General features: G+C 43.9%; 1 protein-coding gene across 1 annotated transcript in view; it reads left to right on the forward strand.

Moving 5' to 3' along the window:
• LOC126336360 (dehydrogenase/reductase SDR family member 11-like) overlaps window positions 1–15,882 on the forward strand; it is a 61,405-nt gene that overhangs the window by 32,254 nt on the left and 13,269 nt on the right. The window contains exons 3-4 of the mRNA XM_049999954.1: window positions 897–1,026; window positions 11,462–11,591. Of these exons, the coding sequence (XP_049855911.1) occupies window positions 897–1,026; window positions 11,462–11,591 (260 nt within the window). The remainder of the gene's footprint in view (window positions 1–896; window positions 1,027–11,461; window positions 11,592–15,882) is intronic.

Consider the following 15,882-nt stretch of genomic DNA (forward strand, 5'->3'; position numbering starts at 1 on the left):
GCTGACGTGGGGAGATCGCAGATGAATGTGCTACATGAGATCATTTTTCTCAAGACTGGTGACAAATACAGACCTCCACCCAAGTCTAAAGAAAAATTCAATATATTAGCTAAATTTCGTACACAGCAACATGTTATGTAAATATGGAGCAAACGCAAAAAAAAAAAAAAAAAAAAATGAAATGATCGTATGGCATTGTTGGCTGGGAGACCCCATGCGGGGAGTTCGGCCGCCGTATTGCAAGTTCTTTTTAGTTGACTTTACTTCTGCGACTTGCGAGTCAGTGATCATGAAGGACACGCAACACCCAGTCATCAGGCGGCGGAGAAAATCCCTGACTCCGCCGGGAATCGAACGCGGGACCCCCTGCGCGGGAAGCGAGAACGCTACAGCAAGACAACGAACTAGGGACAGCAAATGCAAATCATAGCGACTCCTATTTTTCATTGCTAAATTTTTCGAAGTTCGCGCAATGTCTCACTTCCACGTAAATATCACAATAACTGTGTCATCTAACGAAATGATGGGTACCTCGTAATGAACCTGACATATAAAGCTGTAAGTAAGCTATAAGTAAAGCAAAAATGAAACTTTTTTACCGGATAGGTTCTTTGAGAAAAATTGCAGGGCATGCGCTTCGATTCTGTCATTACCGATTTATCGAAAGTTGAGGACAATGTCGGCCTTCCATTGCGAACAAAAGAAAGAACACGCCTAGCGCTTTGTACGAAAATTAGGCGCTGCGCATCGACCACAATATCCTGAACAGACTGTGGCTGCAGCAGTAGTTTTCATTGTAAAGAAAGGCACCAACGCAGTCATGAAATTACACACGGTCGAGTATGAACAAAATTTGTGAATTCGTTACTATTCTTGACACTCTGATATGTTGACAGCTGGAAAGACGGAGGACTGGAAGCGAATCCTGGACGTGAACGTGTTGGGTCTGAGCATCTGCACCAGGGAGGCCGTGCAGGACATGCTGAAGAGAGGAGTCGACGACGGCTTCATCATCCACATCAACAGGTGGGTTTACATTCCCGTGGACGTATGCATCTAAAACTCTTCCTTCTAGATCGTTTCAGTTCAAATTCCATATCCAAACTGTTCTGTAGAAGACGATAATTCCTACTTTTTTGGCATGCAATAGAGCGTAAAAATATTTACAGAATTGATGTTTCACTCTCCAGTGTAGTGCACACTGCAGCAAAGCTCAAAACTGCGAGCTGAATCTGCGTCCCCGATGTCTGCAAAGTACCAGGGAGCCACTAGTGGACATAAATAAAGCTACGTGACAGAGGTGCTTGGCTGGTTCGTTAGGTAAAGATGGAAAGGTCAGATTTAGAGTTGTGATTGAGCACAAGCTTTTGGTCTTTTCAGAGGTCAAGTGTTTTTGTGCACTGTCATCGCATATCCTTTCTGTGCTTACCGAGATACTGAAGCCAGTATGTTTTAAATAAAAAAAATTGTATGTCCTGTTTTCTTTGAAATGCAGTCAATGATCAGAGGTTTATTAAAATTTATGGAAGAAGTAGCTGAAAGAAGTGTGGGTAGACATTCTATAAGTGAAGACAAAGGCTCCTGCACAGTAGAATTTCACTGCAGCTGCCACGTCACAACATAACGTAACAGGATTTACCGCAGCTTATGGACCAAGGGTGGAAGCATTTCCGGAACAGCTAAGTTTGAAATCTGTTCGTGTGCCGCTATGGTTAAAGTATACCGTTCACAGCAAAATGGCGCTATCTTAACCCGGCACCAAGAGAACTGTGTTGCACTGTAGAAGCCATAGATGTCAGGGATGAATGACGGCTGCAGAAATGTGTGCAGGTTAGTAGACGGGCAGTTGCTGAACAACTGACGGACCAGATGAACCAAGAGGCTACCGATAGTACATCCTCAATGACCGTTTAGTGAACATTGGTGTGTATGGCCCTCCACAGGAGGCACCTGGTTCATTCACCCACGCTGATTGCTGAGTGGCGAAAGGTGGCCATTTCAAGGACTGCTGCGGTGTGTACGGCTGAAACGTGAGAAAGTAAGAGGACAGGAGGAGCGAACCTTGTGGTCTGCGGAGTATTTTCGTGGCATTCCCTGGGTGATGTCGTTATTATGAAATGCACACTGGGCTAGCACAAACATGGATCTAGCCTTGTGGGTCATGTACACCTCTACATTCAGTTTGTTTTCCTCAGCACGATGGCATCTGCCAGCAGGACAATGCAATGTGTAACACAGCACGCAACGTATATGGGCGGTTTGGAGAGCACCAGGATGTGTTTATCGTACTTTCCTGGCCACAAAACACGTCGGATTTAAACCCAATCGAGAATGTATGTGACAATCTCGATCGAGCTGCTCACGCCATAGATCCTCAACGGAGAAACCTAGCCCCATTGACCATGAGACTAGAGTTGGAACGGCTCCCCATCCCTGTCGGTACCTTCCAGAACCTCACTGATGCCTTTCCTACAGGCCCTCGCTACAAATGGTGGTTATTCAGGATTTTGACAGGTGGTCACATTAATGTGACTGAACAGCGAAAAGTATTGCCGTTACTGGGAGTTGAAAACAACACAATAACCAAAATAAATGCAGTATCGTCGATAGTTCACAGCTCTGAATGTCTGTGATAAAAAAACCTGATAGTAGGCAACATGAATACCGTATTGGTCCAACTCGTACTTTGGAGCTCGCTTAGATCCTCCTTAGCATGCAATGAACAAGGTAGTCGACACTTCGTTGGTGTCCGATCGTGGCCGTCCTTATGCCATCCTGTGTGCAAGGGATTTTTTTAGCGGCGCAGCTCGTGGTCTTGCGGTAGTATTCTCGCTTCCCAAGCACGGGGTCCCGGGTTCGATTCCGCGCGGAGTCAAGGACTTTCCCTGCCTCGAGATGACTGGATGTTGTTGTGTCGTCTTCATCATCATCATTTATCTCCAATACGGTCGGAGGAAGGCAATGACAAACCCCTTCGCTATGACCTTGCCTAGTAGACAGTGCAGGTCTCCCGTATCGTCCCACGTTCTTCGGTGTACGGAACCTCATCATCATCATCACTTCCAAGTATATGTAGCTGAGTTCAGTTCAGCAGGTAGCACATTCTAGCTCTTCAGCTAGCCCACACTCCACCCAGAGATACGACTTATCTGCAGCCCCGTCCACATCCTCCTTGCCCTCTAATTTTAGGTTCACGCTGGAGGTCCAACGTAAATGTGCATCTGCACTGATGTTTGTAGACCCGAAGCGCATCGGGGCCTATCAGTTACATGAATGCTTGGTGTCTGTCCTTTTGGACATATCCGAAAGAACAGATACCAAGCATTCATGTGACTGGTATGCCTTGATGGGGATATGTCATATAATTCTCAATAGTGTTTCGCAAAAAGGACCTTGTCTTCCATCTAGTGATTTCCATTTGAATTCACTGAGCATCACCATAATGCTCGAGTGCTGATCAAACCAAATGTAGCAACACGTCTGTGAATTGCTTTGAGTGGTACTTTAATCCGACCTGATGGTGATACATTGCACGCCTGTTGAGTTGCAATGAGAACACTGTTCACTTTAACAGAGTTGAACAAGTTTATTAAATGTTCAAGAACACAAGCCTCCTTCGCGAGGTTTTATGTTACATGTAAGTGGAAGTTCGTTTGGCAATTTTAGTCCGAACAAGGGAGACAAATAATGATTAAGTCGCCAAAGGCCAAAATGAGCAAGAAAGTGGCTGCAAGCTGCGACTAATTTGGAATGTTCTGGAGTTAATCACACAGGTAGGCATGGTCTCGGCAAAGGGAGGCAACATGTACTTAGCTGGCGTAAAGTTAAACTCCAAAGAAGTAAATTCTGACCTAAGCTCAGTAGGGGCTAGAAGTTAAACACACTACGGCGACAGTGCGACGAGGGTGCCTTAGTTAGAATTCAAATTGATCGACTACTACTGTTGTTGGCATCTGGCCCACGGACCTCGAAGGAATAACTGGTTCAATAGCTGATTTTGAAGTACCATTCCACAGTTATGTGCTCTCCTTAAAATGTCGCTGCTCACAGACACGTGAGGCCTGCCAATAGGCATGTGAGATTCTGTACGAAAATAGTGCCTGTGACCACAGTGGTGCAGTTGTGGAAGCGCGCTCCCCTGGCAACAGACCTAGTGTCCCTCGTGGCTGCTGTCAGAGACCTCGTGGACAACACGTTGGAGTGATGTCCAGAACGTTTACCAACATATGATGAATGTAGAACGGTGTCCGCCAACAGGCGAGTATGTCTTGTGGCTGGTGAAGCCTGAAATATGGACAACCTGCAGGATGCGAGTGTGTTGCAGGTTGCTGTCAACAGTAGCGATCCCAAACACTCGAGCAGAACTCAAGATAGGGTAGCACTAGTGTTCTATACGCGGTCTCCTTTACAGGTGAGACACACATTTATTAGAATTCTCCCAATAATACCAAGTCGACCATTTGCCTTACTTGCTACAGACTTTACATGCTCGTTCCATTTCACATCGCTTCTCAACTTTACACCTAGACATTTGACTGATGTGACTGTGTAAAGCAACGCAACACTAATACCGTATTTGAACGTTATGGGATTGTTTTTGCTACTGGTCTGCAGTAGCTTATATTTTTCCACATTTAGGGCAAGTTGTCATTTATCACACCAAACAAATGTTGTGTTTAATTCACTCTGTATCCTTCTACAGCCACTCACCGACGTCACTTTCCCATATAATAAGGCATCATCAGCAAACACGTACAGACTGCTGCTCACCCTATCCAGCAGATCGTCTTTCTATACTGAGAACAACAATACTTATGTCGCACTTCTCTGGGGCACTCCTGAAGATATCCTTATCTGTAACGAACACTCACTGTCTGGGGCAACGTCCTGTGTTCAATTGATTAAGAAGTCTTTGAGTCACTTACAAATCTGGGAACCTATTCTGTATGGGGCACTGTGTCAAAAGCTTTCCGAAAGCTGAGTTTCACACGGTTGATGCTTTGTAAAACTATACTGATTTGTGAAGAAAAGATTTCTATCCCAAGGAAATTTATTTTATTCTAGCTTATGATACGTTCAAGAGTTCTTCATTGAACAGGTGGTATGGGGCTTGATCTGTAATTTTGCAGGTCTGTTTTTACTCTTTGTTTTATACAGGAGTCGCCCTACTTTTTCGCAGTCTTTAGGGACTTTGCACTGGCCGATAGACTCAAGATAAATGCGAGTTAACTAAGGGGCCAATGCTGTTGGCTAATTTCTGTAAAACCTAACTGGGATTCCATTTGGAGCTAGCGATAGTGGTGAGAAGTTTCTGATGTCGCTGTGTGGACATGACATAAGGACCCAACAAGACAAGTTCTTGTGGTTATCACTCTATTATAAAGTTCTAGCGATAATGTAATAGTGCAAATCACACTATCGTACACCTGCTGCCACGCGGAGTGGCCTCGCTGTTCGAGGCACCATGTCATGGCTGCTGAGAATTCTTCCGGGTTGTATGTCCGTGGTCCATGGAACTCTTCAATCCCTGACGTTCCGTCCAAGGCTACGTTGGACATCTTCGGAGGTGCTTCTGGTTGTGCTGTGTCTTGCTGACTGTCGGCAAGACACAGCACAACTAGAAGCACCTCCGAAGATGTTCAACGTAGCCTTGGACGAAACGTCAGGGATTGAAGAGTTCCATGGACCACGGACATACAACCCGGAAGAATTCTTAGCAACTGAAACATGCGGTCGTGAAAGTCTTTATTGTATGACCATGCCACTGATTGCGTGGCCCCTTTCGCCACAGGGTCAAGTCCTCCTTCGGGCGTGTGTGTGTGTGTGTGTGTGTGTGTGTGTGTGTGTGTGTGTGTGTGTTGTTCTTAGCACAAATTAGTTTAAGGAGTGTATAAGTCCAGAGACCGATGACCTCAGCAGTTTTCTCCCTGAGGAATTCACACATCTCTACAGCTGCTAGCTTCTTATGTGAATACATTATCGTCTGTTCAGACAGGTGTGTAACATTCGATGTGGTCTGGCCCACGAATTCCTCTCCTATAACAACCTCTTCGTATCAGAGTAGCAAATGGTTCAAATGACTCTGAGCACCATGGCACTTAACACCTGAGGTCATCAGTCCCCTAGAACTTAGAACTACTTAAACCTAACTAACCTAAAGCCATCACACACATCCAGGCCCGAGGAAGGATTCGAACCTGTGACCTTAGCGGTCACGCAGTTCCAGACTCAAGCGTCTAGAACCGCTCGACCACAGCGGCCGGTTGCGAGTAGCATTTGCAATCGACGTCCTCACTTATTAGTAGAAATATTCCAATTTTTGTCTCCCCCTATAGTTTTTATTCTCTGCAGCTCACTTTAGTACCATGGAAGCTATTCTCTGATCCCTTGACATATGTGTTATCATCCTGCTGCCCCTTCTTCTTATCGGTGTTCACGATATGCTCCTTCTCTGCAGAGAAATTACTCTTTCTTTATCACGCGATTCTACCTAATTTTCATCATCTTTCTACAGGACTACAACTCAACCACGTCGAATCTCTTTTTTTCCCCAGTTTTCTTACCGCGCATGATTCACTTCCATAGCAGGCTGTCCTCCAAAATTTCTTCCTCAAATTAAGACTGAGGCTCGATAGACGTAGACTTCTTTTGGCTGGGATTGCCCACTTAGTCTGTTCTAGTTTGCTTTTGATCTCCTCTTTGCTTCGTCTATCACGTTTTACTTTGCCTCCACGGTAACAGAATTCAGTCACTTCATTTACACTGCCTGATAGATATAGTGAAGCAACCAGAAAGGGAGGAGGAAACGAAATGGCACTACGTGCGTTGAGAGTGAATGTGATGTTATTTCAGTGAAGACAAAATCGAGTGACCTTTACAAAGAACTTGGCAGCATGAACGGACTCGTGAGTATGACGTTGCACCCTCTCTGGCCTCGATGCTGCACTGATTGTGTTGGGAAGTGTGTCGTCAGGCCGTTGTATTCTCTCCTGAGTCGAACTGGCCCCACAGCTGTCGTTCTGGCCCTTGATACTAGCACTGTAGTGGAGTTGACGTCTGAGAAGGTCTAACACACGCCCTACTGGAGACAGCTCTGGGAATCTTGCAGGTCACTGGAGTACCTCAGCATCACAAATATCATAGAGACGTGTGCCATTTGTTGACGTGGATTGTCCTCAGTAAAAATGGCACCACGGTACTGTCGCGTAGGAGGCAACAGACGAGGACGCAGGACGTCCATGAGGTACTTTTGTGCCGCCAGAGTTCCCTCAGTCACTACTATCTACCACCTGAAATCATACTCGTTGGCTTCTCAGACCGTGACGCCAGGAGTAACACCACTGTACCTTTAAAGTATCCTCCGATTTGCGGCCAGATCCTAAAACCTCCTCGGTTCAATATTTCGGCTATCCAGCTCAGCTGTTCGCCAACTTCAGGAAAACAGTGCTGCTGACTCACGCTGAGAAGTGTTGGCAAGTATTACAGTTTAGTCAAATTTCATCCCATTTGTATCGTTTAAGCAATGTTCAGCTACCGCCGATTTTACCGGCTGCCTCGTATTACAGCAGTCTTCCACGCACCTGTGGAACTGAACGATCGATGTAGGCCTTCCCACAGTGACACGGAATTTTGTACGTGCCAGGCTTCCTAAGCCTAACGTCATCTGTCACGGAGCCGAGTGGTGCCCTAATCTTGGAAGGGTGGATGGAACACTTTCTTAATGTTAAAACGCCTTAAAATACTATCAATCTTAAACGATATGCCTCCAGCATAAGTAATAAAGGCGACAGATCTATGATCCTCTTCATACACCTCCGGGTGTGGTCCAAACTCCATAGCCCGACGATGTTCTACTAACGGCGGCGCCACCTACCCAGACTTTAAAGGCACAGGCTGTGATGGGCTTCGCATGCGCCGTGTACGGTATGGAGGCCTATGTAGGACGTTGTTTGCAGCTCTGGCATCAGTTCTCATCTGTGTCAGCAGCAGCAGCAGCGGTCTCCTGAAGATGATGAACAGTTGGATCGCCGAAATATTGAATCGAGAAGATTTTAGGATCCTAGCAGCAAACATGAAGGGACTTTCAAGACTTATTACACCGGTAAAGCGTACAGGTCACACCACTGTACCTTTCAGTAACACCAGCAGAATGCGACCGCTCCAAAGGTCGACACCATACTCGCCGACGCGATCACTCGTGGCAGTGCAAAACCATGTCGTTGAACAAATTTTTACGCCATGGTCAGATCGTGCCTCTCAATCACGGCAACACACCAGAAGTAGCTGTTTATGTTGTGTTAATGGTCACGCATCTGACAGTAAGTGCATAATGCGGCTGTTACTAGTGTCCCACCAAAGGTGTTGGTTGACAGAATTTTGCACGAAGTCCATTACTTGTTCTCGCATTGCAGATCCAAATGTGAATGGGTTACGGTATGCTTGGTCCACAATAAGGCGATCCCCTCTTGTGGTGGAACCTTGACAGTGATCATGCGTACGCTAACGTTCCCAAGCAATTAAATGTTGGACCGCAGTCACATCCGAATTTGGATATTACACATTTGGCCAGACGACCAAATTTTGACCCACAGTGCTGTTCGTTTCAGTCTTTGTCAGATGCAGATAACGCTGCCTCACACGAATATGCAGCATTCCCGTGTCCTTCAGAGCGATCACTCAACATCAGACGCTGTTCACGTACCTTGTATACTCTGCCACACAAGGTAACAACATTAAACACAACCAACACTAATGCACACAGATAGCCATTCTATCAAAGAGGACTGCGAAGCTAATTATTTCCATACCCACAGACGGTGGATACGCTCACGAAATTACGCTGACAGTTGACCATGTCTTCTGGGTACTTCACCTTTTTCTGTCGGCCAGTGTAGAAGAGTAAATTGTCCTTGGAGCAGATCGTAAGGCGAATTACGACAAACAGCTTGATAAAACAGAGTTAGTCAATACAAGAGTAAGCAAAGGGGAGTTACAAAGAATTCGTTAATTAAAACTTCCGGGTTAGGACGCCGTGGTCGAACAGTACAAATTCTCCCTACTGACGTTTTGTTGCCAACTGCGGGCAACATCTTCCGAGCCAACGACTGGCTGGGCCGTGGAGGTCTCCTTTATATACAGCGCATAGAGGGTGCCATCACTCGTCACCTGCTGTTGAAAGTGAATCTGTCTCTGGCTAACGTCATTATTGTCGATCAAAGGTAATCGATTCTCACATCGTTGATACAAAGTTGACTGGTAAACGATCGTCTCATCGTTGATACAAAGTTGACCGCCACATCTTATCTAACTTTTGAAACTTCTTTATTTAAAATCGATTTTACGTGGACTGAAATAACAGGGAAGGTGAAACTTCTTAATTTAATTTTGAAACTGCTGAGTGAAACTTAAAGTACTGTCACTTTGATGTCTTTATCATTACATATCTGACATATAGATTTATTCCTGACAAATGCAGCTCAAAGTTATTCTATTCATTTATGATCCACAATATACAATGATATGCAATCAGACTGCTCAAATAATTAACACAAAAGAATGTCCCTGAATTAGAAGAAATCCTAACAATAATTTATAAATTTCATTAGACACTTACCTCACAAAAAAATATTCATTACACGAACTACAGTGACACAGCAAGCACCAATACAGCCAGCTAAATAAAAGATTCTAACTACTGTAGGCTCTAACTAGTGATAGGCAAGTGGTTAGCAAAGGAAAGATTCTGTTGCAGAGCAGACAATGTATTAAGCAAATTTTACATTAATAATGTGATACCCAGTCCAAAACATTATATAATCGTCCGTGACATCCAGCTCCAAAAATTAAACAATCATGAACAATAATACATTTCCATGACGGACACACGTCCAGATCGTCCGCTTGCGCTAACACTTCAGACCTCTAACCTGCTAAATATAAACTTTCAGCCTCCACTACTGCTAGCTATTCAGCTCCTACAACGAGTCTGACCAGCCACACAGAGTCTCTTACAAAAGGTGTACACTTTAAGCTTTCTCCTTCTCTGTTAAAATTATTGTAGTGTTTATAACTCTCTATGGCTTCTCTGTGCACTGTGCACAATAATGCGAAGTCTTAGCTAGCACATTCGTTTCAATAAATTTTATTTCATGATCACTGTCTTAAAAAAAAAAACGTTCCACTACAGCCGGTTTGTCGGTGTGACCGAGGCAACAGTTCCTTTTGTGTTCAGTTGGACGGGTATTAACACTTCTTTTCGTTTTTCCAATATAAATCTTCCCATTGCTACATGGAATTTTATATATCGCAGGGGTTGCAAAAGGATGTCGTGCTTCTTTCGCCGATCGTAAACATTCACTGATCTTCTTGGTGGGTCTAAAAATTGTTTCAACTCGAAGCTTGGCCGGAACTTTCCCAATACGGTCCGTAATATTGTTGATAAATGGAAGAACAACTTTCCCAGCGGATGGTTGTTGTTGTTGCGTGTTTTCGGGCACCTTTCTTCTGAGATGGAGCGCTCGATGTATGTCATTATCAATGTATCCATTTTCCTTAAAAGCTGTTCGCAAATGATTTAGTTCCTTTCGGAAATAAACTGGCTCACAGATTTTATTGACCCTGTCCATTAATGTTTTAATAACACCTCTTTTCTGCCTGGGATGATGGTTCGAATCCCTATGAAGGAAACGATCGGTATGTGTATCTTTCCTATATACCTTATGACCTAAAGTCCCTTCTGCCAGTTAAGTTGTACATTAGTGTCTGTCTCCACAGTAAATTGTGTCTTTGCACTAATACTATTTCAATGCACCAAGAAACCATTCAGTTCCTCTTCACCGAGATTCCATATCAGCAAAGTGTCATCTACATACCAATACCATTTTAGGGGACTTAGCTGACTGCAGTGCCCACCGTTAAAAAAAATTCCACAAAAGATTAGCTACAGCTGGACTTAGAGGGCTCCCCATTGCCACTCATTCAATTTGTTCATAGAACGCATCATTATATTGAAACTAACTCGTGGATAGACAATGTCAAAACAAAGCTACTACTATATATCAGTGGGAAACATATCAGCTATTTAAAAAAGAGTTTCGTTAATCAGAACCATGGTGAGCAGGATACCACATCAAAAATGACAAGGATATGACTTGGGCTGACAGTAATCCCTTTCAATGTTTCGATAAAGAACACAGGATTTTTAATATGATGATTAGTTTTTTCGATGTACGATTGTAACAAGGAGGCGAGATGTCTAGCCAACTTTTGACCAGGGGATCCAATAGCATTGACTTACAGAGAATTATCCATGTAATATTACGAATGTATTCTCCAACTTAAACTGTCCTCTAATAGCATTACGATCATTTTACAAAATGTAACTTCGGAAAAAATAAAAAATGTGATTATGATATTACAGGCCCAAGTAAAAAAATAAAACCGAGTGAAAATTTTTGTGCAGTGTGGCGTGCCACATTCCCACATTCGACGAGCTGTACGCCATGTACTCCGCCAGCAAATACGCTGTCAAGGCGCTGCTCGACGGACTGCGTCTCGACCTGGTCGCTAGGAAGAGCAACATCCGTGTCGGGGTGAGTTCTGGCAACACTGCTCGCGTCCGCTATGTCGCAGCACTTCTGGTGACGTCATTGTTTTCTTTGTAATTGGCATTTGGCAGGTAGACCATACCGCCATGTCTTGGTGTTTCAGGAATTTACTGGGACATCGTGCGTATCTTGAGACTGGCCACTCAGACGTAGCATAAATCTACACTACCGGCCATTAAAATTGCTACACCAAGAAGAAATGCAGATCATAAATGGGTGTTCATTGGACAAATATATTATACTAGACCTGACATGTGATTACATTTTCACGCAATTTGGGTGCGTAGTTCCTGATAGATCCTGAGAAATCAGTATCCAGAATAACCACCTCTGGCCATAATAACGGCGTCGATACGCCTGGGCATTGAGTCAAACAGAGCTTGGTTGGCGTGTACAGGTACAGCTGCCCATGTAGCTTCAACACGATAACACAGTTCATCAAGAGTAGTGACTGGCGTATTGTGATGAGCCAGTTGCTCGGCCACCATTGACCAGACGTTTCCAGTTGGTGAGGGGTCTGGAGAATGTGCTCACTAGGGTAGCAGTCGAACATTTTCTGTATCCAGAAAGGCCTCTACGGGACCTGCAACATGCGGTAGTGCATTATCCTGCTGAAATGTAGGATTTCACAGGGATCGAATGAAGGGTAGAGCCATGAGTCGTAACACATCTGAAATGTAACGTTCACTGTTCAAATTGCCATCAGTGCCGACAAGAGGTGACCGAGACGTGTAACCAATGGCACCCCATTTCATCACGCCGGGTGATAACGCCATTATGGCGATGATGAATACACGCTTCCAATGTGCGTTCATCGCGATGTCGCCAAACACACATGCGATCATCATGATGCTGTAAACAGAACTTGGATTCATCCGAAAAAATGAGCCATTAGTTCGTCGTTGAGTACACCATCGCAGGTGCTCCTGTCTGTGATGCAACGACTATGGTAACTGCAGCCAAGGTCTCCAAGCTGATAGTCCATGCTGCTGCAAACGTCGTCGAACTGTTCGTACAGATGGTTGTTGTCTTGCAAAGTTCCCCGTCTGTTGACTCAGAGATCTAGACGTGGCTCCACGATCCGTTATAGCCATGTGGATAAGATGCCTCTCATCTCGAATGATATTGACACGAGGTCATTGGGATCCAGCACGGCGTTCCGTATTACCCTCCTGATCCCACCGATTCCATATTCTGCTGTCATTGGATCTCGACCAAAGTGAGCAGCAATGTCGCCATACGATAAACCGCAGTCGCGATAGGCTACAATCCGACCTTTATCAAAGTCGGAAACGTGATGGTACGCATTTCTCCTCCTTTCAGCGAGGCACCACAACAACGTTTCACCAGGCAACGCCTGTAAACTGCTGTTTGTGTATGAGAAATCAGTTGGAAACTTTCCTCATGTCAGCACGTTGTAGGTGCCAAACGTTTGTGAATGCTCTGAAAAGCTAATCATTTGCATATCACAGCATCTTCTTCCTGTAGGTTAAATTTCGTGTCTGTAGCACGTCATCTTCGTGGTGTAGCAATTTTGATGGCCTGTAGTGTATTTCCAGTTGCTGCATAGGCAGTTAGACTAAGGGGCGGCCTGTCTAGTCCTGAGGAGGGGGGAACGGGTAACGTACTGCATTTAAATGGCAGTGCAGACACTCCACATACAAGTTAGTTTTATGTTTCACGTATCACAACAACAATGATCACCAACAAAACAAAGTCTCAGTGCTGTTCGTTATACCTGGCGAACTGAAGACGTAATATAATTTTTATCTGGTACAGACTGTCGGCATACGAACAGATTCGGAGAATTCGATACATTTTCATATTGAGGTTGCCAAGCAATCCTGACCTATTAAGTTTCATAATAGAAGAAAAAAAAGTATTTCCCACTCATATGTTGATTGAAATGTTGTGGCACTTTTGCAACGTTTTTATCTAGACATAAAAAATGTACCTTAGGAAATCAATGTAGACGTGGTCAACAGTTTTAATGCAAAAAGATTTTTCTTTAATATGGGAATTATGTTGTAGGTCAGACAGTTGCATCTGCACACGCACAGTGGGGCATTCAACTGAAACGGTAAACGGTATTGAAAAGAGCTCGAAAACTTATTAAAACTGGCAGTTTTCTCAAAACGTTTGGAAACTATTCGTGTAATCCTTTCGAAGTCACAATGAATTCTTCAGACCTCCCATTTTCTTTAACGGCCTTGCCCTTAGGGAACTGGACTGTATGTGTCAGAATTTGTCCCTTGTACAATGTGATTTTCTTTTTAAATACAACTCAATCAAATCAGAAATAAATTGTTCGACACCTTTCAGTGTCTTACTGTGGGCAGTGTGCAGTCGAGTCAAATTAAAATGCGATGTCTGCATTCCATTACAGATGCTCTAATTTTCGTTCCTATAATCCTATTTCCTTCATAAATTCGACAACAACTGGTTTTAAATCGAAAAATAGTTTCAGACACGTCTCTTGACTTAATCAGCGTACTTTTCAGTAATATAAAAAGCCCCCACACTCTTCTTTCAAATACATCAGTGGAATAATGCGCAGCAACTTCACAAATTTTAGCGTTCAGTTTCGTCACATGCACAATCTCTAGAAATTTAGGACAACGTGCTTCTTGATGTGCAGAACAATGAATCCCATGTGTCGATCATTTTGATTTTTTTGCTTTTCCTTTGAGAAGTAAATCTTTAAATTCTTTCTGCGTGATATTGTTGTTTCACAACAAATTTGCAATATCCATAGATTATGCGATTGGACAATAGATAGTGATCATTTTCGTCCGTCTCTTCCGTCATTCCCAATCATTACTAAAGGCCTGTGATGATATATCGCTAGACTACCTCTTTTTGTGCAAAAGCAGCGACATGAAAAAATAGCGAAGGGTAAAGAGCGCCGAACCGAAGAGAGTTGTGCTGACCTAAAAATGACACCCCGCAATATTAAATGAAATGGCACACCATTCTGAGTATTACGGAGGAAGACTGAGCAGAGCCAAGACAGGCTGAGCCTCAAATGGGCTGCACTCCCGGCATGGGTGACATTTGGCATGTCGTGCCTGGCCATGAGCTAGACAGCTAAGCGATGGTGTCTTCTCTTCGTTCTCCCATCGCTCAAGTCGTTTATACTTAACGCCTTTCCTCAGTCTCCTCAGAGCATCACAGTGGAACTTTCTTCTTACTCACTACATGGAAGAAATAATCGAAAATCCCATGAAGGTCAAGGAAAAGTCATTAACACTGATTTGATGTTGGTGCAAAATTGACTCGCATTTTTCGGCCACAGAGAGGATGGTGTCTCCCACTGCAAAGACTGCTGTTTTGTCTCAGTGTCACAACCGTACACCCATAACTAAACACTGGTCGCTGTTTAGAGCACGCCTGACCCAGATGATCTCAATGGTCGGCGTTTAAAAGACGAAGGAAGAACTCATCTGCAGTTCCTTCCATGTTCAGCTCATCAGCTCAAATGCGTTGATCTGTTTCGTAAGGAGTTCCAGCGATTTCACAAACAGCATGGATTGTCTGGCTTCTGTCTTTGTGGATCACTTCATGGATTCGCTCCATCATTTCTGGAGTTATGAATCATGGAGGTTGGTCTGAGTCGCATATCCTCCACAGACTCATGGCAATCTTCAAATCTCTAAAACCACTCAAATGTACTTGTTTGCTCACCAATAGCATGATTTAGTATGTGGTGGGTTTGAGCTACAGTTTTGCGGAGCTTAAAACAAAACTTGATGCAGATCCATTGTTCCTTCCAAGTAGCCATTTTGAAGTCCGCAGACATAGAGAACATGGTGTAAAGGAATCAGCAACAACGTTCACTCCGATCCACTCACAAAGATGCTATGTACCAAGGTGACAGTTTAAAGACACAACTATGGGATTTCTGTACTGCTGACTGTTTGGGCGGAATGTTAAAATTGTCGGGAAATTTTTGGATAGCAGCTTTTTTTCATCGATCACTTCGAAAAACGTTTCTTGGCTAAAGAAACTCTGAGTGCAAATATCAGAGACTGGCTCACTTATGTAGATGATGTACTGTGTATGTAAACAGGAACTACGATCACAAGACAACTGAACAAATAATATTTCACAATTTACATAGTTAACATAAAAACCTGCAGCTCACAATGCAGATTGACAACAAACCCATAAACTAAGTAGATCTAAGCATTGACATCGGTACACAAATTGTTTCAGACGGTATAGAAAAACTACAACTACAGACACAGCAATGCATTCTTCCTGACAGCACCCAACA

Source organism: Schistocerca gregaria, chromosome 2 (genome assembly GCF_023897955.1).
Source record: "Schistocerca gregaria isolate iqSchGreg1 chromosome 2, iqSchGreg1.2, whole genome shotgun sequence".
Lineage (NCBI taxonomy): Eukaryota > Metazoa > Arthropoda > Insecta > Orthoptera > Acrididae > Schistocerca > Schistocerca gregaria.